The 23,393-nt window shown below is 44.3% G+C and overlaps 1 protein-coding gene across 1 annotated transcript in view; it reads right to left on the bottom strand.

Annotated features, from left to right (window-relative positions):
- Window positions 1-23,393, bottom strand: part of eIF6 (eukaryotic translation initiation factor 6) — a 142,677-nt gene that overhangs the window by 61,041 nt on the left and 58,243 nt on the right. Inside the window, exon 3 of the mRNA XM_080278088.1 lies at window positions 12,982-13,157. Coding sequence (XP_080134214.1) covers window positions 12,982-13,157 — 176 coding nt within the window. The remainder of the gene's footprint in view (window positions 1-12,981; window positions 13,158-23,393) is intronic.

The raw sequence follows: 23,393 nt of genomic DNA on the forward strand, positions 1-23,393 counted from the left end.
TTACTATAAAAACACACTCACACTTTATATTCCTAGTATTTTATTACACTTATTTATATATACAATATTTATCCATAAGTTTCTTTTAGTACTAGTAGTTTATTTTCACTCCAGGCATTCACTTTCTCGTTCACTAAACTAGCGTAGAAAGCAAAGCTTTCACTTTCACTTTCATTACTCCAAGTATTTATACATGCTAGAGCAAAGCTTTCACTTTCACATTCATTACTCCAAGTATTTATATTCGTATTTTTATATTACTAATTATTTACCTTTCTATTTACATTTTCTGTTTTATTTACATTATTTACATTTCTATTTTATTTACACCATGTTATGCACTGTCACTTGCAGTAACTTATAAAACTATTTTCTACTGTTCAATTATATTTACATTCATTGCTTTCACTTGCTTTTTACATATTATTTACATTTCCACTTGCACTGTTTTAGAGTCACCAGAAAGATTGTAGTCATTGTCCATCATTATCATTGATAAATTAGCCAGTTCACGTTCCACAGCAGAGTCACTTAGCCCTTTACCCCTTCTCACACGAGGTTTAGTAGGGGCAGAGGTCACAGGGCCCATTGCAGTGGGCTGAGAAGCAGTGGAATTGGACAGGTGCGAATCCGACATGGTTTCACATCGAAAGACATCAGTAAACTGAATGATGTGGCCTATGGGCAGGGAAGGGTTGACAATGTCAGCATGGTGACAGCTGCTAATTAATAGGAAATCTAGACAATACATAATAAATTAGGTAGTTCCAGGTGAATGTAAATATCACTTAGGCTTCTCCCTCCCGTTCTTATATTTTTATTATGAGAATAGGTCATACTTCATATTTCAAGTGGAAATAAACAGGGAAAATTAGCGAACGAGTGCATGTGGGGTGTTGCCAGGTGATAATGAGCCCATTTCAGATGTATGGCAGTATCAATTACCTTTTCTCTTTCTTTTATATACAGTGAGTCCTCGAAATACGAAAGGGATAGGGACCGAAATACCTTTCGTAATCCGAAATTTTATATATCGGAACGATTTTCCCTGCCAAAAAATAAATCTAAAGGGGAGGATGCGTTCCAGGACCCCATTGGATCCCCCACTTAAACTTTACCCCTTCTATTAAGAAGTATGCAATACACATATACTGTACAGTACTATGCTATTGTACAGACAAAAAAATAAAACATAAAACTAATTACTGTAGTATTAGTACACTGTACAGTTAAATATAGACCTGTGCTGTGGCTGGAGATTCATGTCGTTGATATGATGCTAAGTCACATGGTGAGACCCCCCCCCCCTTTTTTTTTTTTTTTTGGAAGAAGAAAAAGAAGAAGAAGGAACCAAAGGCAACGAGCCCAAAAAACTGTTCCTTCCAAGAGAAAAACAAAATAAATGAGAGAGCCAAATTCAAGATCCGATTATTCGAGATGCCTGGACACACTGCGATTGAAAGACTGGAGATCATAGGAAGCAGGAAATACAGACAGAGGGAGACAGTTCCAGAGTTAACCTGTTGCATAAATGAGGGACTGGGAGTAACAGTTAACTCTTGCATTAGAGAGTTGGACAGAAAAGGGATGAGAGTTTGCTGCTAGATGGGTGATATGCGCCTGTCGTAGAGGTAGAGGAATGCATGTAGACAGTTCAGAGGAGCAGTGACCACTGAAGTAGCGATAGAAAAGAGATAAAGATGAAAAAAGTGCGGCGAAGAGACAGAGATTGAAGGGAGTCAGTAAAAGGAGGAGAGTTAATGAGGCAAAAAGCCTCTGACTCCACCCTATAGAGAAGAGATATATGTGGGGAGCCGCAGGGGCGGATAAAACCCCTGTATAGAGTCAACAACTGTGTAGGGGTAAAGAAGGAACGAAGTCGGCTTAGCACACCCAATCCCTTGGAAGCAGATTTTACAAGAGATGTAATATGATCTTTCCAAGACAAGTCCTGAGTAAATGAAACCCCAAGCATGTTCAATGATGATGCAAAATTAAGCTGAATATTATTAAACATTAGTGGGTATACCTGTCGAAGATTTCGTCAGGTTGATAGGTGCAAACACTGAGTCTTTGATGCATTAAAAACAACCAGATTATTTTTATCCCAGTCACAGATACGAGCCAAGTCGGACATTAGGTGTGCCATAGCCTCATCCCTTGTTTGTTGAAGTAACTGCTGAGACTGACGTTGCGGGAATCGAATGGAAAGGTGAAGGATGGAGTCATCAGCATATGAGTGGATAGGGTTAGATGTACAGCTTAGAAGGTCCTTGATGAATAAAAGGAAGAGAGTTGGTGATAGGACAGAGCCCTGAGGCACACCACTTTGATAGACCTAGGAGAAGAACGATGGCCGTCTACAACAGCGGCTATAGAACAACCAGAAAGGATGCTAGAGATGAAGGCACAGATAGAAGGATAGAAACCGTAAGAGGGCAGTTTGGAAATTAAAGATTTATGCCAGACTCGATCGAAAGTCTTTGAGATGTCAAGTGCAATGGCAAAGCTTTCACCAAAGTCTCAAAAGGAGGATGACCAGGAGTCTGAAAGGTAGGTGAGAAGATCGCCTGTGGAGAGTCCCTGACGGAACCCATACTGACGATCGGAAAGAAGGTTGTGATAGGAAAGATGCTTTAAAAATTTTCTATTAAGAATAGACTCGAAAACTTTTGAGATACAGGATGTTAAAGCAATTGGACAATAGTTAGAGGGCTGGGAATAGTCACCCTTCTTTGGGACTGGCTGAACGAGAGCAAACTTCCAGCAAGAAGGAAAGGTACGAGTTGACAGACAAAGGCAAAAGAGTTTGCCTAAGCAGGGTGTAAGCACAGAAGCCCATATGCCTTATTAGTATTGAGGCCTGTGATGGCAGAAAATACATCAGCTGAAGAAATTTTAATGTCAGCCACGAGGAAGTCAGAGGAGAGAAGTGATGAAGGAACAGCACCGGAATCGTCTAAGGAGGAGTTGGAGGAGAAAGTCTGAGCGAAGAGATCTGCTTTATCAGGAGAAGAAATAGCTACAGAGCCATCAGAGTAGAAAGAGGAGGGAAGGATGATGAGGTAAAGTTGTCTGAAAGGTTTTTGGCAAGGTGCCAGAAGGAGCGGGTAGAATTCTAGTAAGAGAGTTGAGAGCATTTAGTACGGATGAAAGTATTTTTAGCAGAGCGAAGAACAGACTTAGCACGATTCCGGGCAGAAACGTATAAAAGATGTGATACAGGGGTGGGTTGGCTCCGGTACCTTTTATAGGCCCTCTCCTTGTTGCAGAAAGCATTAGAACAAGCATGATTAAACCAAGGATTTCGTGCATTAGTCAAAGGATATGAGAAAGGAATGTATGCTTCCATGCCCGAGAGAATAACATCCATAATAAGCAAGGCACACTCAGATGGCTCCCAGCCATGGAAGCAATAATCATTCCAGGGAAAATCAAAGAAGTACTGCCTGAGGGCCTCCCAATCCACAGCTCCAAAGTGCCACAGACGACATTTCTTTGGAGGGTCCACAGGCCGTACTGGAGCAATAGGACAGGTTAAGGTGATAAGGTTGTGATTGGAGGAGCCCAACGGAGAGAAAAGATTAACAGTGTAAGCAGAAGGATTAGTTATAAGGAAGAGGTTAAGTATGTTGGAGCTCGCTCCAAGGCAGTCAGGGATACATGTAGGGTGCTATACAAGCTGCTTTAGGTCACTAAGGATAGAAAAGGTGTAGGCTTGTTCACCAGGTGGATCAGTGAAAGGAGAGGAGAGCCAAAGGTGGTGGTGAACATTGAAATCTCCTTGAATGGAGATTTCAGAGAAACGAGAAATGGATAGAATGTGTTCCATCGTAGAAGTAAGATAGTCGAAGAATTCTTGATAGTCAGCATAGTTAGGAGATAAGTAAACAGCACAGATATATTTAGTCAGAGAATGACAGGAAAGCCGAAGCCAGAGTGCTCCTCTGGTACTTCCTCGACTGGTGAAGAGAAGTAGAAGGAGGTACATTTCCTTTTTCTTCGTCACAGTCCCAACAGTCAATGGTGCAAGGCCTAAAGCTCGCCCAATCTCCGAGACTCCCTGCCCCTCCTCGTGGCGTCTAATTTCCAATTTTTTCTCCAGAGTCAGAGTACGGTGTTGTTTCTTCATGGCAGCTGGTTCCCTGGATGCTTAAGATGATGCAGGGCACTTGGGAGGCATGACGAAAGTACGAAACGAGGAAGAACAGTGAAAAACCGCGTAACGTACAGCGAAGCTGGGAGGAGAGGACAGACGTGACTCGACTGGGAAGCACGCAAAAATGTGTTTATCAGAGAGGGGTTAGTTCGTTTTCTCCCCGCAAGCGAGCGCAGCGCTGTGCAGCATGCCCATATTGAATTTTTTGTATTTCCTTTCATATCGCTTTTCGTACCGAGATAGATATTTTTGTATTGTGGAATTTGTCCTACAGTCATCGCTTTCATACCATCGGAAATTCGTACATAGAGTTTTCTTATTTCAAGGACTCACTGTATTATTTTGTATAAGAATAGGGCATTGGGCACATTTCAATGGATAAAATGGGTGGAAAAATCCATCCAGGATTTCCATAGTGCAGTGCAGTGCAGCTGGGCAGGCAGGAGGAGAGGGTCATGGAGGGGAGGCAAGGAGGGGGAGTCAAGGGCAGCGGAAAAATGGATAAATTGTCAACAGTGGATGGGAGTACAGATGACATTAGGAGAACTGACTATAGCTGGACACTGGTAGTACTGATAGATGATACAAGCCATCACTTGAAAGCCCAGGCGAATTCAAAATAACACAGAATCACAAAAGTGACACCCCGCGGTATGATTCCTTGCTCCCGAGCGTCACGCAAGTAACGCCCTGCGGTTAAGGGGTTAAGCAGTAAGCACCATCACCGTAATGATTTGTAAACAAACATGGCAACGCAAGTTGTGGCATCATCAGAACTTACAGTGACAAAAAAATACTGATGAATATTTAGTTTATTAAGGCGTCATAGTGACTGAAATATGTTTGTTTAAATACAGTAATCCCTCCAATATCCGACGTAATAGGGCCATAGGCAGGTCCGGATACTGCTCCTGTCCGGATATTGGGCCCCAGCTTATGGACTTGTACTTATGGACCCTAACACAGAGAAACACCTATACAACTCCCTCTGGACATGCATAGCACCTATTTAAGACTCAAATCACACCAACAAGGCACATAAATGACTGAAATAAATGCAAAAGAAGCATAAAATGAGGGTTTAGAGGCAGGTTCATACAATATTAAAAATTCTGGTTACTGGCTCCTGGACTGGTACTTATGGACTCTAACCTAGCCTAACTCAGAGAAACACCTTCCTACTGCACATGCATAGCTCCTAACACCCTATTCACACCAATAAAGGACATTAAAGAGTGAAATGAGGTGTTTGAGGTAAGTATAGTATGGAAAAAAGTACAGTATGAAACATTCTGCCTACTTAAAGCAAGTCCATGGCCATCTTGATGAATAACCAACCGCCTCCTCTTGGACTCTGACAGTTAGAAGAATTTCCTGAAGCACTTCCAGTACACTGTTCATGAAGTCTTGCACTGAACTTAGTCAATCGCACTCAGAAGTCCGTTCTCTTCACAGTGCGCACTCTTGTCTAACTAATGCTCCATTGTAACTTACTAACTGTTGCACTCTGCACTTTAACTTTTCTGATTCTTCTAATAATTTTCTAAAGCAAAAATAAACCAAGTCTATTTACGATAAATTTGATCCAAATTACTCTTTTCACTCACAACTGTAAATCCTTAACACAACACACTGTTTTTTCACTGCACAACACTCTAAATTCCCGTGTGGTCTAGTGGAGAAGTTCTTGCTGTTTAATCACTGTCAGAGTCCGAGAGTATCACTGGCAGGTGACCTAGGGGTGTGTCGCTGGGTCGTGGTGATGGCGTACCCACTGCAGACGACTCTGAAGACAGACACAAACTCACATCGAGCGGTGACTCCACCGTGGCTGATGTGCTGGGCTGTGGCTCGGAGCATGAGGGCCTCTCTTGGGGAGGCAAGAGAGTGGAGCCAGGGCTGGGCACAGCGGGGGTCACGGGCCTGAAAAAACTGTCAATCGTTGATTGACGCAAGGACCGACAATTCTGACAATTGATGATGCGCTGCCTGAAAGCACGCACTTCCTCCACAAGTCCCAAGGGCCCCATCTCCCTGTCGCAGTCCGGGTGTTCCAGGTAGTCAAGAACGAACTCTAGGTGTTCCCGGAGTGCGCTCAGCTTGGGGATGGCTGAAGTAGTGTCATGCTGAGAGGAGTCCGCATCATCGTCGCCTTCCTCGTCGGAATCTTCAAGCTGGGTACTGACACCTGCAACTGAAGACGCGATCTCGATATCAGACAACGTCTGATACCCAGGATCGTCCTCGTCGTCATCCAACCACTCACGCACATCGTCCACATCAACATTGTCGCCATGCGTACGTAGCCGTGCATGGAAGTCATCCACGTCAAACCCTAGAAAATCGTACTCCACATCCGTTCCGAGAAGCAGACGAGACTAACCATTTTCTAGAGTCTTGACAGGGACTTCCTTCCATGCACTGGCCCAGTTGTAGATTGCAGACTTGATGTTGTAGCGGCGAAGGTTTTCCAAAGTCCGCTGGCCTCGTGTGTCCCGTCCCTCCCTGCGCTCGTCCTCGTCCTCGAGAACAACCATCACCTCGTCCAGGAACTTCCGGCGGTATAGGCGCTTTGTTGCCACAATCACTCCTTGGTCCATTGGTTGGATGAGAGCAGTCGTATTAGGTGGCAGAAACATGCACCTAATCCGGTCATTCTCGGCCACCAAGTCCTTGTCGCATGGGTGGGGAGGTGCCTTGTCGAGGAGAAGGAGGGCCTTTACTTGGTCGCGCGGGATTCCCAGTGTCTTCGTCTGGTAATTGATGACCTCCTTGACGATGTGGCAGTGGAACCAGTCTTTGAAGATCTGGGCTGTAAACCATGCCTTCAAAGAATGGTACCAGACGACAGGAAGGACATCCATCACCCCACGAAGACACCGAGGCTGCTTTGCATGGCCAACAATAATGGGCTTAAGCCGGTGCATGCTGGTAGCATTGGCACAACACAAAGCAGATATCCGTTCCTTGGAGAGCTTGCGGCCAGGTACACGCTTCTCCGTCTCCTCAGCTAGAGTGTTTGTTGGCAAAAAGCGATAGAATAAACCAGTTTCGTCAGCATTGTAGACTTGACCGAGAGTGAGGCCCTCCCTGTCGATCAAGCCCTTCACCTTGTGCTGAAACTCGTCAACTCCATCCTCATTAGTGTCCAAAGCTTCGCCATGAGCTTTACGGTTGGTAAGGCCATGCCGTAACTTGAACGCGAAGAGCCTACCCTCGGATGCCTTGAAGTCTAGGGCGTCGTGAAGCCCGGCAAACTTCTCAGCAGCTGCCTTCAGCTCCGTTCCATGTACCATCACACCAGCAGCATGTTGCTGTCGATACCAAATCAACGTGGAGCGGTCGACTTCAGCAAACTTGGGAGTAAACATCACCTTCCTCTCCACGTTGCGTTTGCTTCTCGACGAGAAGTCAGCCGTGTACTGCATGAGTTTGTCTCGGGATCTCTTGATATCGAACAAAGTAGATCAGGCCAGGTTGAACTCGCGGAGGATGCGGGAAGAAGACCACCCCGCATCTACTTCCTCCAATATCTCCCGTTTCTTCTCCAGAGTCAACACCACTCTGTTCCACTTCTCAGGCGGCGGGGCCATCATCACACACACTAATAGGAGGCCCGAGAGCAGCAGGAGTGCCTGCAGCAGGTAAGGCACCACCACAAAAGCGAGTACGTAGGCAGCCATGACGACGAGCGTGCACTCGCGGTGAGAGACAGGCAGAAAGTGGGGAGGATGTAGTGGCACTCTATCGGACGTCGGAGGAATGACGCGCCACAACAAAGCTGTCCTGTGCCATGCGTGGCAAGTTCAAATTACGGATGGGATTTTTTTTTTTTTTTTTTTTTTCTTCTTTTTTTTTTTTTTTTTTTTTGCGGTTTTCGGACCATTTTGGGAATGTTGGATCCCGGGATGATTATGTCCGGTTAGTGGGGATGTTCGGATATTGGGCGTTCAGATATTAGAGGGATTACTGTATCTATATTTTCTATTGTTCATGGAATGTGGGAAGTTTGAGGGGAAGAGCAGGGGAAGTCGTTCAGGCATTCAGTAGGAGGTGGGTGGATGTGGCGTGTTTGCAGGAAGTCCGGTACAGGGGTGGATCAGCCAGAAAGATTGTTGGGAAGGACTGTTGCTATAAGTTGTTTTGGCAGGGGGGGACAGACGGATATGGTGTTGGTGTGATGGTTGTGGAGAAATGGGTGGAATATGTTATGAATGTTTTGAGAGTAAGCGATAGGATATTGGTAGTGAAAATTCTGTTGGGAAGAAAGATAGCTGTGATTATATCGGCATATGCTCCACAGGCAGGATTGGATGAATCAAAGAAAGATAGATTTTGGGATGATTTAATACGTGTAGTGGGTGGTATGCGGGATGATGAGATAGTGATTTTGGGAGGGGACTTAAATGGTCATGTAGGTGAAGCAGCACAAGGTTATGAAGGAGTGCATGGGGGATGTGCATATGGTCTAAGGAATGCAGAAGGGGAAAGGATACTCGAGTTTGGGGAGGCAACGGACATGATTGTGTGCAACACATATTTTAGGAAAAGAGACAGTAGGTTAATTACGTATGAGTCTAGGGGAAATAGCAGTCAGATAGATTATTTTCTGGTTAGGAGGGCCGATAGGAGGTTAGTGAGGGATGTTAAAGTTATAGGAAGTGAGGAGTGTGTGCAGCAACACAAACTATTGATTTGTGATATGGTGCTTAAAGAACAAGTGATGAAAAAGAGGACTTATGTACCTAGGAGGAAAATATGGAAGCTGAAAAACCAAGTAGTAAGGGATGCCTTCTATAGCGAGTTGAGGAGAGTGGTGGCTGAACAGGGAGCTGTAGACAGAGGCGTTAATGAACAGTACAGAGCCCTCAAGAACAATTTCTTGAGAGTTACTGATGTAACATGCGGCTGGACAAGAGGACCACCAAGACATAAAGTAACTTGGTGGTGGGATGAGGGTGTAGAAGCTGCAATTAAGGAGAAAAGAAGGTTTTTCCGGGAATGGAAGAAGGGTGGTAGCAAAGAGGAATATTTGGCTGCCAAGCGTAGGGCTAGGAGAGAGGTATACAGGGCAAAGTCTGAGTCACAGAGACAATTACTTGATAACCTAAATCATGGGGAAAGGAAAAATATATTTAGGGTGGCAGGTCAGGTGAAGAGGGATAATCGGGATATCATAGGTGAGCAGTGTGTGAAGAATGATGAAGGAAGGGTAGTGGTGAACAGTGAGGATATTAAAGATGCATGGAGAGAGCATTATAACCAGTTGTTGAATGAGGAGTTTGACTGGGACAGGGAAGGTTTGGAGCCAGCTGATCCAGTGTCTGGCCCTTGGCCTTTGATTGATACTGCTACTGTGAGTGAGGCAACAGGCAGGATGAGGGTGGGGAAGGCAGCAGGTGTGTCTGGGTTGACTGCCGAAATGTTGAAGGCCTCAGGCGATATAGGGGTGAGTTTAGTCACTGACCTGATAAATAGGATTATTTATGAGTGTGTTGTCCCAGATGACTGGCTGAAGAGTGTAATTGTAAATGTGTATAAAGGGAAGGGTGATGCCCTGGAAAGAGGAAATTATGGAGGTATAAAGCTTTTAGATCAGATAATGAAGGTAATGGAGAGAGTTTAAGAAGGTATGATTAGAGAAAGAGTGAATATTGATGAGATGCAGTTTGGGTTTATGCCAGGTAGGGGGACCACTGATGCCATATTCATTGTTCGACAGCTTCAGGAAAAATATATTGGTAGGAGAAGGGATTTTTTTTTTGTTTTTGTTGATTTGGAAAAGGCCTTTGACAGAGTCCCTAGAGAGGTGGTGAAGTGGGCAACGAGAAAGCTTGGCTTGGAGGAGTGGCTGGTTAGGGTGGTTATGGCCATGTATGTGGGTGCTCACACCCAGGTGAGAGTGAATGGAGATTTGAGTGATGAGTTTTCCGTGAATGTTGGTGTGCATCAGGGGTCAGTCTTGAGTCCCATGTTGTTTATCATGGTACTTGAAGCCCTTTCACGTGACTTTAGAAACGGACTCCCGTCAGAGTTGTTGTATGCTGATGATTTGGTGTTGATTGCAGAGAATGAAAGGGAGGCAGAGGAAAGGTTTAGGAAGTGGAGAGATGGTATTGGGCAAAAGGGTTTAAGGGTAAATGCAGATAAAACAAAAGTGATGATATCTAGGGTTGGTGGTGGTACTGTCAAAGACGAGGGAGAGTGGTCACGTGCAGTTTGCCACAAGGGCGTGGGAAGTAATTCCATCTTGTGCGGTGTGTGTGATAAATGGGTGCATAAGAGATATAGTGTTATCAGAGGTAGACTGCGAGATAATGCTGATTTTATGTGTACGGCGTGCCGGGGTGAGCAGGTGGTGATCGTCAGACGTGAAAGGATTGAACTTGCTGGTGAATCTCTTGAGTGTGTGGAAGAGTTTTGTTATTTGGGAGACATGTTGTGTGCTGGAGGTGGGGCTGGAGCTAGCTCTGTGGCTAGGATGAGAAGTGGTTGGAAGAAGTTCAGGGAGCTCTTGCCTCTCCTGACATTGAGAGGGCTCTCCCTACGTGCTAAGGGGTCTTTGTATGCAGCATGTGTTAGGAGTGTAATGCTGTATGGCAGTGAGACCTGGGCAGTGAAGGAGGAAGACATTCGCCGGCTCAGACGTACAGAAATGACAATGATTAGGTGGATGTGCAGTGCGTCCCTGCGTCCAAGGCCTGGAGGGGCTGGGTTTACAATGGAAGAGTTGAGAGGTAGGAAGGGACTGGAGTGTATTGGTGTTGTGATGAGGAGAGGTAGATTGAGGTGGTTTGGACATGTGGAGAGGATGGGGGATGATATTTGGGTGAGGAAGGTGAGAAGTGTTAATATTGGGGGTGGGGTTATGAGGGGTAGACCGAGAAAGACATGGGACGAGGTCATTGAGTGTGACCTTAGGGTTAAGGGACTGAACAGGGAGGCTGCAATGGATCGTGCAGCATGGAGAGCCGCCATTAGGTGACCAAGGCCGACACATGCAAGCATGTTGGAGCCTTTAAAAACGAAACGAAATGAAACGATACCCAAGGCATTTGTATATTGCGCAAAAACTTATCGGTATTTTTTTGTTTTGGCAATACTGATCACTGTCCTCTGATGTAAACAAACAACAGTGCACTGCTGCTGTGGAGACAGATTTGCTTATTATGTACTGAATAACTATATTTGTAATTTATTACTATAATTACACATGTATAACTATATTTGTAATTCATAATATTTAGTTGCTAATTATTCTAAAGAAATTTGGGAAACACTTTTGTATGGAATGTGTTTGGAGTTCGTTTATGGTACCGGTAGGCCTACCGCAGCACTGAAACTACGACTTGCCAGTAGCCCAAGCCTACCCAAAGGCTGACCTTGAGCTATAATTATAAGGTGCAGGGTGATTTTCTGGAAGCATGCTTTTTATGCCCCAAAATTTGGTAACTGTTTGGGGGCGAGATTTGTTGTGCCTGGCACCACTTGTTCTATTCTACCATGATTTTATTCCATATTACCATTATGTTTTTTGTGCCTACTGCATTTTTCTTGTGTGGCCGGTTATACCATGTATTTTTTTCATATCACTGCAGGGTATGGCCCTACAGAGGTGACTGTTTGTCTGTGGTAAATGGGTCTGCTTGACCATGGTAAATGCTTGGCTGTGGTTTATAAGTATGCTTGACCAGGCAAAGTAGTGTTAAACACCAGGAACAAGTGTTGTACAATGGACTGTAGTGGTCTTTAACAATAGCTTTCAAAGTTAGGGGGTGCCAGGCCTTTAACAATGGCTTTCAAAGTTAAGGGGTGCCAGGGGAGAAGGACATTATACAGATGAATCCACATTCCTGACATGCCTTTGGCTCTATTACCTCTGATAATCGAGCAATTACTGTAGACAGATTTATGACTGGCACACACTACTACCGGCTGTACTTTTTTGGCTGAAACTATTGGATGTCATGCTATCTTGTTTTGCAAACATATCAACACATTAGGTATAAAAACCCCACGGTAGTATCATGACTGATAAACTGTCTGGCAAGTCTGGTACCTTTACTGGCAAGAACATTGAGGGCAGGATTGTGAGAAGCAGACTGATAAGATCTAGGACAAGGTCGCAGAGTGTGACCTGAGGAATAATGGACTGAATAGGGTGGCTGCCAGACATTGTGAAGCATGGAGAGCTGCCATTAGGTGACCAAGGCCAACACACGCAATGAACAATACCGTAATAAAGCCATGAATCTGGGGATGGGCATGCTCATCAAAGCTGGACTTTAAATATGTCTGAGTCTCTCTCAGCTATCTGCAATATTACTGTGTATTACAAACTAACTAATACTTCCCATATTGGGTCTGCATTTGAGATTATCACTCACCTGTTACTTGCAACTAAAGAGTAAAAGGTTAAAAATAAAAACATAATGAGCATTGTGATACTCAAATTCGCCTATTTAAGAGCCAATCAGCTGCAAGGACTGAAACTAATATAGTTTCAGTTGCAAAATTCAGGTATGTGGACTACAGTACCAGTAGTAGTAGTTGTTGCCCCAGAATCATCTGAATATGAACTCTGTGGATTACAGGCTGAAGTTACCTGTTTCCTACAGACCACCATCCTCCTCCTGGGAGACAAGAAGGGTGTGAGGGGTGTCTGTGCGTCAGTCAGTGGAGCTGCCAAATGTCCGTGCTGCCATGCTAAAGCGTCGCTCTCCAGCATCCAAACAACCATAAATGAATAAATACAAAATACAAAGTAAATAATACTCAAGAGATAAAACACAAAAGGACAGAATTTGAAAAAAAATTCTCACCCTGTCAATATCAGGATGGACGAGGGCAACATAATCATTACAGACGACGACGTTTCCAAGTGCTGAGAGCCGCTCCTCCACACGCTGTACCTTGACCTTGTCAGGCAGGTGGTCACGCAGATGCTGGAGCTCAGTGTCTGTGGTTGTGTTTGGCACCAGTAGCCCATGACGATTACCTGAGGACAGTATGCGTGATACTGATAATTACTGTATGTCATGCACAAAATATGGAGAATGTGAGTGCATTCAAGTACTTGGGTAGTGTGATGAGTAAGGATGGAACTTTGGGGGATGAAGTGCGTGAAAGGGTACAGCAGGGAAGGAAGGTTGTTGGTTCACTGAAAGCAGTGATGAGAAATAGGGAGGTGAGTATGGAAGTTAAGAGGTCACTGCATGATAGTATTGTGATCCCTACGTATGGAAGTGAGGCGCGCACCTTGCTAGAGGGGAACAAGTCAAGAGTGAGAGCAGTGGAAATGAATTACTTGAGAGGAGCATGTGGAGTGACATGGAGGGTCAAGTTGACGAATGAAGAAGTGAAGGAACGTTGTGGGGTGGATGTGGATGTGGTTGTGAAGATTAGGAGAAATACACTGAGGTGGTTTGGACATGTGGAGAGAATGGAGAATGAAAAACTGACTAAGAGGGTGTATGTAGGTGAGGTGGAGGGAAGGAGAAGGAGGGGTAGAATGAGGATGAGGTGGAGGGATGGAGTTGAGAGGTATATGAGGGAGGGGGGGGTGAGTTGGGGGGAGGGTAGTCAAATGGTGGGTGACAGAGCGACCTGGAGGTGTTCTGTCTGCGGCCACCCTTTGTGGGATTAGGGCGTCGGGCTATAGATAGATAGACAGACAAAATTAATCTTTTCTATATACAAACTATCCAGTCAAAAAATTAAATGTGCAAATCACTATTACTTGATATGGCTTAAGTTATCCCAACAACACCAGGGACAATATTATATGGCCAAACAAGGAGGACTTGTCTGAGTGGGAAGCTGCAGCCACTCCCCTAACATCTACACTTAGCTCATACAGAGTTCAAGACCTACTATTGGTTCTCTTGGTCCTCTATCTATACATCAACACCCTTACCTCATTCTTCCACTTAAGGGTAGGATGAGATAGGGTCTGGAATGTATGGAAAAAGTAAGCATAACACAGAGAGAAAGAGAGAGAGAGAGAGAGAGAGAGAGAGAGAGCTATTAACCCCTAAAAGGTGGGCAACGTTACATAACTTTCGTATGTGAGAAGGCGGGCAATGTTACATAACGTTCGGCCACTTTTTGTCATAGCTCATTGGTTAAATTGGTCAACATGGCAATGCTGTCCCCTACTGTCATGCCCTCTACTCATTTAGCCCAGTAAACCACTACCCATGCTCACCCAGCCGCACGCAGCTTCAGCACAGGTATACTTTAAAATACGATACTCCTAGATGCATTACGCTGGCTTAACGATCGGCGTAGGAATACCACCATACCCCACCTAATGATGGCTAAACCCTGGTTTAACAATGGTTTTTTATTTTTGTTTAAACAGATTTTGATGATATTTTGGACTAAAATTGTGTGTTTAGGTTGATTTACAGAGTACTCTGTTTTTTGACTCAGATTAATGTGTTTTAGCCATAGGTGGGGTGAACACTGTCATTTTGCGGTACAGTTTACTAAGCCTGATTTTTTCCAGATTTATATCAGTTGATTTTCAGATTTTATTTGTTGACTTTATTGAGTTATTTACAGGTGTTAGGCTTAGGTTAGCTTTTTTATAGCTGTTAGGCCAATTAGACTGGCTTTAAACTTGTTTTTTGGCTCATTTGGGTGGGTTTAGGGCTTGGCTGAGGGGGAACTCAAGGTTGAAAAATGCATCCCATTACTTTAAGTGTTAAATCTACCCCGATATACGATACCCCACCTAACGATGGGTTTTTACCTTACCAATTGCATCATTAAACCGGAGTATACCTGTATTAGCCAAAGCAATGGAAGGCCAGGACAGGTTGTGGTCTCCCCAGCCTGGCACCTCCCGTGGTAACACATCCCAACAAAGTATTACATCATCTGGTCTCCGAAAAGTGCGCAAAGTGACAAAGGACACAGTAAATAATTGCACAAATGATACAAGTTAGTGGTAAAGAAAATGACTGTGCGGGAAATGCCCAAGCCTCACCCACCGCCCACCTAATGACAAGCTGCCATACACGCTACTCTGCTCCACTTCACACACTCACCTGTCACGCAGTATCATGTAACACCTCCTACCTACACTACAACACTCTACAGACCATACAGAACAAAGCCCTAAAAATAATCACAGGTTGCACAACTACTACACTCACAGACCACCTACATCAAGAAACCAGAGTCCTCAAACTCAAAGATCACCTAGACATGAGAGGCATCCAGTTTCTTGCTGCAGCCTCCACAAACCCACAACATCCACTATATTACATGGCAGCATATCCACCCACACCAAGGGGCATCAAAACAACATCCAGCACATGATACCATACACAAATACTGTCATCTCTCCCCCCTCACCCACCTCAGACCAGCTTCCAAAAGCATATCCACACTCAGATCACTCGCCGCTCCATTCAGTCACTTAAAAACAACACACAGTTGCATGTACGGCCTCCTGGCATCTACCCTTCTGAATCCTATCTTCCTCATGAGGACAGGGTCCAACTGGCCAGGCTAAGATGTGGGCAGCATCCAGCCCGCTTAAGCTACCAGAAGAGGCTGGATGACTGTCGCTGATGCCTGTCCAGGATGCAACACAGCACCCCATACTATTAAGCACATAATGGAAGACTCCATTGCACATAATCACCTATGCCAACAACACAACATACACTCTTTGAGAGCTCTGTGGGAAAGCCCAGTCTTGGCCATGGCCTTCCCAAGGGACTCGGGGCTGTTCGGCCAGACTGCCTAGGGAACAACTACTACTACTACCTTCGCTTTTCATCCAGCTTCATCTATTCATGCATGTAAGGGATTATTCCTTGATACTTTATTTTTCTGATAATATATATGCTGCCCTACACAGGAGTAGGTCTATGTTGGAGAAGTTGCCTGCATTTTAGGGGTTAATAGCATGCCCAGTGAAATGAACCAGAGATTCATTTACTCACCATTAATGTCCCTGGAACCCTGGCTCTACCTCAAAGACCTACCCAGCATCTACACACATTATTATGGATATTTTTTATTATACAGTAAAAGTCCTTTAATCCAACCACCAATAAATCTGAATATCCCAATACTCCGAGTTTTTCATGACACCACTGTAGTTTTAAAGAATACTGTGGTGATAAGGTAATTTTATGTGCAGTAATAAATTCAAATGTACTGAGTGAAAATTAAATGAATTACAGTAGAGTGAACTGAGCGAAAACTAAGTGAAAAAAGTGGATTTTTTCTCTATGCTTTGTCTATGGATTTATCTGGTTTGGACTTGTTCTTGGACTTGAGTGCATCTGCCTGCAACTATTCAGCTACATTTCTATGCTTTTCCAATGAGTAAAACAATAACCTACATCATTATTTTAAGTGTTTATTTAATGATCATGTACATATTTCTAAAGTTTTCAGAGGTCTGTTCCAACAGTCCGAAAAAAACTTAAATTTGAAAGACCCTCGGTCCCCTGCCATTCGGATTACAGGACTTTTACTGTAGATATATTTCACATTATCTACCAGACAGAAGTCTCTGTCATGTAATCTTCCATATAACATTCATCCAACCAACTGAATCCCCAGTAAGGGTCCTTTCACAGGAGTGTATTTTGCCATATGACGCTTGCTGCATGGCCTACAAATACGTGCAGTTAAATAAGACTGTTCACACAAGGCATGAGTCACAAAACTGTGCAAGGCCACCTCGTGGCTGGTGGGTTCATGTGGCTACATGGGGCTATAGGTCCGTTCACAGGAGTGTGTTTTGTCGATAAGTTTTGATGTGAGAATGTGTGTGGGGGGGGGGGAACTTGTTAAAGATGAGACAGAAGAGATTTAGCATGAAAGCAAATAACACGATATGAAGGATGCATGGGAAACTGGGAAGAAGGATATGATAGAAGCAGTTGAGGTAGTATGTGGTGAGAAAACAATGAAAGTGATAGGTGGTAATGCTTAATTTAATAGTGAAATAGGTGTTGCCTTGAACGGAAAGGAAAAAAAGGCAGTACCGAAGAAACTTCAAAGAAATACAGAGAGAGAGAGAGAGAGAGAGAGAGAGAGAAGGGGGGGGGGCAGGAATATGAGAGATTAACTCTCTCTCTGGGTGACTCTGCATTGAGACAAGCCTACTGGTTTCCTATAACTCAGGAGACCTTTTAAAATGCTGGCTGGTAACCATATAACCAAATCATGCCAGGTGGTCTAATGTTTTATGGCACTACAACCAAATGGAGCCTGTAAGGGTTTCCATCTGAGGGTCAGTTGGGATTTCTTTTTGACATAATGCCACTCAGGGGAGAGTGAGGCTGCTCACCCTTGCTTTAAATGTTGGGATAGAGTGCCCTGGCTCCAGACCCCCATGCTCCTGTTTCTATGGGGAAAAATGGGATTGGATGATGAATGGATGAAGGGTAATTTGGATGATAAAAGAAGCCAAAAATAAGGGTTGGAGATTTATAAAAAAAAAAAAAAAAAAAAAAAAAAAAAAGATTTTTCTAATTTATTTGATTTTTCTGTTTATCATATATGGTAGCTGATATTTCAAAAGCAGTATACTGAATACTGTTAACTTCATGTCCTGTCTATCCACTGATGGTTCAGGCTGAAAGCCACTGCCCAGAATCCAGATCCATACCTGTTCAAGTCCTGTCTGTACACTACTGGTTAAGGCTGAGTTGCCGGTGGTAATCAAGTCAGCATATTCCAAAGCTGATTATATTACCACACAGAATAATCTTAAGCGGATATTGTTATGACATGGTTAAGTGACCAAGCACAGCCTACCATGTCTTATGGCTTTGGTTTTTGATTTATGGCTCATTATTTCATATGTGCAAATAATTTCAATACTTAGTTACACAAATGTCAAAAAAAAAATTTTTTGTCATACAATGCAGCAATTTCTAATGACACCAGTCTCCAAAATCTGCTGACTCAATGCTTAAGTATCTGAATAAATGAATGCCAACACAAAGTTATACATAACTTTTATAAACCTTCAGATTTTATATCTGTTAACTTTTAAATAAAAAAAAATAAAAAAATAAAAACAATAAAAAAAAAAAATCATTATTTTTTAGCTAAAATATCAATGATTTAATCACATGATTAAATCAATTTGACTAATCAATGACAATTTGTGGTAGGTGGTGGCGACCATCATCCACTCACTTGATGCAGTGCTGCCTACTTCTTCCTTAGCCTTTATCATTCTTTTTCTGTGCCTGTCCTCCTCTCTTCCTATTTCTCCCATCTTTCCTCTTACTTCTTATTGCTTTTCTTTCCTTTACAGGTGGCTTTACAATGAGTGACGAGCCACATGGTTTCCTGTAAGCCAAGAAACCATTTACAAAGCTGAGTGGTAACCATATAACCAAACTATACGTGCTCCCTACGTGTCAACAAGTGGGTTGGTGGAGGGTTAGTGCCCCTCCCTATAAAACAAATAACTCAAAGTCAAATGGCCACCCCTTACGGGATTATGGCATCCGGCAATAGATAGATAGATAGATGATAGATAAATAGATAGACAGACAGATAGATAGATACTGTATATATATTATGTGGTAGGTGGTGGTGCCCATCATCCACTCAGTAAATGTGCCTTATGGTCTCTACACTGAGAGACAAGACATAGGGTTTCCTGTACTCAGGAAACCATTTACTACGCTGGGTGGTAACCATATAACCGGAGTTTTTGGCTGGGTTAAGTGTTTGCCAGATTCCCCTATCCAAAATCATTTAATCATGGCAAACGTTTTGGAGAACCTTGGAGGGCCCAATACCTGCCCAGGGGCCCAGCCATATGGGCAGATTCGAATGGCCATGTGGAATGTGACAGGTGTGAATGAGGACAGCAAGTGGGTGGCACTGGTGAATGCATTCAAGAGTGCGAGATATGCTGTGATGGCACAGTGTGAAACATGAAAGGGTGTGAAGTGGAGTGGGAGGGCGTAAAGTGTTTAAGGTCAAGCATGAACGGGCAAGGAAGATGCAAGGGAGGAGCTGCATTGTTGATGAATGAGGTGTGGCAGAGTGGAATGAAAGATTACAAATGTGTCAGCTCAAGATGTATGTACAATACAGTATGTCAAGTTCAAGTTTGAGATGAAAATGGCAGTGATTGTTGCGTATGCACCGTGTGATGACAGGAGTGAGAAAGAAAAAGACAGGTTTTGGGATGAGCTGGATAAAACAGTGGGAGAAATGCCCAGGAGCTATAAAATGATCGTAATTTTGTAAATGTATTCTGTTTTGGCAAGGGGAGACAGACAGACACGGGGGTGTGCCTGTGTTGGTTGCGGAAAAATGGATGGAATATGTTATGAATGTTATGAGAGTAAGTGATAGGATATTAGTAGTCAAAATTTTGTTTGGTGGAATGATGTTTACAATTTTATCAGCATATGCTCCACAGGCAGGCTTGGATGAGATAGAGATGGATAGATCTTGGGATAACTTACTATGTGTAGTAGGTGGTATGGGTGATGATGAGATAGTGGTTTGGTGAGAGGACTTAACTGGTCATGTAGATGAAGCAGCTCAAGGATATGAAGGGGTACATGAGAGATGTGCATATGGTACAAGAAATGAGGAAGGGGCAAGGATACTCGAGTATATAGAGGCAATGAACATGATTGTGTGCAATACACATTTTAGGAAAAGAGAAAGTAGGCTGATTACATACATACTTAACAGTCAGATAGATTATTTTCTGGTCAGGAGGGCTGATAGGAGGTTAGTGAGGGATGTTAAAGTTATAGGAACCGAGTGTGTGCAGCAGCACAAATTATTGATATGTGATGTGGTGTTTAAAGAATGAGTGATGAAAAAGAGGACTTATGTACCTAGGAGGAAACTATGGAAGCTGGAAAACCAAGCAGTAAGGGATGCATTCTATAGTGAGATGAGGAGAGTGGTGGCTGAATAGGAAGCCATTGCCAGAGGTGTAAATGAATGGTACAGAGCCCTCAAGAACAACCTCTTTTTGAGTTACTGATGTAGTATGTGGTTGGACAAGAGGCCCACCAGGACATAAAGTAACTTGGTGGTGGGATGAGGGTGTAGAAGCTGCAGCTAAGGAGAAAAGAAGGCTTTTCCGGGAATGGAAGAAGGGTGGTAACAGAGAGGGTGGTAACTTGGCTGTCAAGCATAAGGCTACAAGAGAGGTATACAGGGTGAAGCCTGACTCAGAGAGACTTTTACTTGATAGCCTAAATCATGTGGAAAGGAAGAATACCATATTTAAAGTGGCAAATCAGGTGAAGAGGGATAATTGGGATATTATAGGTGAGCAGTGTGTGAAGTATGATGAACAGTGGTGAACAGTGGGGATATTAGATAAGATGCATGGATAAAGAATTATAGCCGGTTGTTGAATGAGAGATCTGACTGGGACAGAGAAGGTTTGGAGCCAGCAGATCCAGTGTTTGGCCCTTGACCTTTGACTGACACTGCTACAGTGAGTGAGGCAATAAGCAGGATGCAGGTGGGGAAGGCAGCAGGTGCGTCTGGGTTGACTGCTGAAATGCTGAAGGTCTCAGGAGATATAGGAGTGAAGTTAGTCACTGACCTGATAAATATGATTACATATGAGTGTGTTGTCTCAGATGATTGGCTGATTGTAAATGTATACAAGGGGAAGGGTGATGCCCTGGAAAGAGAAAATTATAGAGGTATAAAGCTTTTAGATTAGATAATGGAGGTAATGGAGAATGTTCTAGAAGGTATGATTTGAGAAAGACTGAATATTGATGAGATGCAGTTTGGGTTTATGCCAGGCAGGAGGACCATTGATGCCATATTCATTGTTTGACAGCTTCAGGAAAAATATATAGGAATGGAAAGGGTACTGTCCTTTGTTTTTGTTGATCTGGAGAAGGCCTTAGACTGTTCGACAGCTTCAGGAAAAACACAGTAAGACCTCAATATAACGGACTAATTGGGGCCCAAGCAATTCCAAAAAATGTGAAATTCCGATAAAAGCAACATCCGGACTTCCCCCTGCTAACCCAGACTTTTTCCAATATATCAGACATTAGTCGAGATCGCACGAACGGTTCTTAAACTGTTTTGACTACCATTGCTGTACTGCACTGTGTTATAACTTCACTGTCATCTCTACCCCCTCGCCCACCTCAGACCAGCTTCCAGAAGCATATCCACACTCAGATCACTCACCACTCCATTCAGTCACTTAAAGACAACACACAGCTGCATGCACGGCCTCCTGACATCCACCCTTCTGAGTCCTATCTCACTCGTGAGGACAGGGTCCACCTGGCCAGGCTGAGATGTGGGCAGCATCCAGCCCGCTTAAGCTACCAGAAGAGGCTGAATGACTCCGTTGCTGATGCCTGTCCAGGATGAAACACAGCACCCCATACTACTGTATTAAGCACATTATGGAAGACTGCATTGCACACAATCACCTACGGTACGCCAACAACACAACACACACTCTTTGAGAGCTCTGTGGGAAAGCCCAGTCTCGGCCATGCCCTTCCTAAGGGACTCAGGGCTGTTTGGCCAGACTGCCTAGGGAACAATCACTACTACTACTACTACTACTACAGTAATCCCTCTAATATCCAAACATCCCCCACTAACGGGACATAATCGTCCCGGGATCCAATATTCCCAAAATGGTCTGAAAAAAAAAAAAAAAAAAAAAAAAAAAAAAAAAAAAGCCCGTAATTTGAACTTGGCGCGCGGGGCGCGGGACAGCTTTGTTGTGGCGCATCATTCCTCCAACGTCCACTATAGCGCCCCTGCATCCTCCCCACTTTCCGCCTGTCTCTCGTCGCAGGTGCACGCTCGTCGTCATGGCTGCCCACGTGTTCGCTTTTGTGGTGGTGCCTTACCTGCTGCAGGCACTCCTGCTGCTCTTGGGCCTCTCCTTCATATGTATGATGATGGCCCCGCCGCCTGAGAAGAGGAAGAGAGTGGTGCTGACTCTGGAGAAGAAACGGGAGATATTGGAGACAGTAGATGCGGGATGGTCTTCTTCCCTAATCCTCCGCGAGTTCAACCTGGCCCGATCTACTTTGTTTGATATTAAGAGATCCCGAGACAAACTCATGCAGTACACGGCTGACTTCTCGTCGAGAAGCAAACGCAACGTGGAGAGGAAGGTGATGTTTACTCCCAAGTTTGCTGAAGTCGACTGCTCCACGATGATTTGGTATCGACAGCAACGTGCTGCTGGTGTGATGGTACGTGGTACAGAGCTGAAGGCTGCTGCTGAGAAGTTCGTCAGGCTTCACGACGCCCTAGGTTTCAAGGCATCCGAGGGTTGACTCTTCGCGTTTAAGTTACGGCATGGCCTTACCAACCGTAAAGCTCATGGTGAAGCTTTGGACGCTAACGAGGATGGAGTTGACGAGTTTCGGCACAAGGTGAAGGGCTTGATTGACAGGGAGGGCCTCACTCTCGGTCACGTCTACAACGCTGAAGAAACTGATTTATTCTATCGCTCTTTGCCAACGAACTCTAGCTGAGGAGACGGAGAAGCGTGTTCCTGGCTGCAAGCTCTCCAAGGAATGGATATCTGCTTTGTGTTGTGCCAATGCTAACGGTATGCACCGGCTTAAGCCCGTTATTGTTGGCCGTGCAAATCAGCCTCGGTGTCTTCGTGGGGTGATGGATGTCCTTCCTGTCGTCTGGTACCATTCTTTGAAGGCATGGTTTACAGCCCAGATCTTCAAAGACTGGTTCCAGCACCATTTCATCAAGGAGATCATACATTACCAGACGGAGACACTGGGAATCCCACTCAACCAGGTAAAGGCCCTCCTTCTCCTCGACAATGCACCTGCCCACCCGTGCAACAAGGACTTGGTGGCTGAGAATGGCCGGATTAGGTGCATGTTTCTGCCACCTAATATGACTGCTCTCATCCAACCAATTGACCAAGGAGTGATCGTGGCAATGAAGAGGCTGTACTGAAGGAAGTTCCTGGACGAGGTGGTGGTTGTTCTTGAGGACGAGGACGAGGACGAGTGCAGGGAGGGACGGGACATGTGAGGCCAGCGGACTTTGGAAAACCTTCGGCGCTACAACATTAAGTCTGCAATCTACAACTGGGCCAGTGCATGAAAGGAAATCCCTGTCAAGACTCTAGAAAATGGTTGGTCTTGTCTGCTTCTCAGAATGGATGTGGAGCACGATTTCCTAGGTTTTGACATGGATGACTTCCATGCACGTCTACATACGCATGGCGACGATG

The sequence above is a fragment of the Coenobita brevimanus genome, chromosome 72 (assembly GCF_032717465.1).
Source record: "Coenobita brevimanus isolate Jiangsu-jjx chromosome 72, ASM3271746v2, whole genome shotgun sequence".
Lineage (NCBI taxonomy): Eukaryota > Metazoa > Arthropoda > Malacostraca > Decapoda > Coenobitidae > Coenobita > Coenobita brevimanus.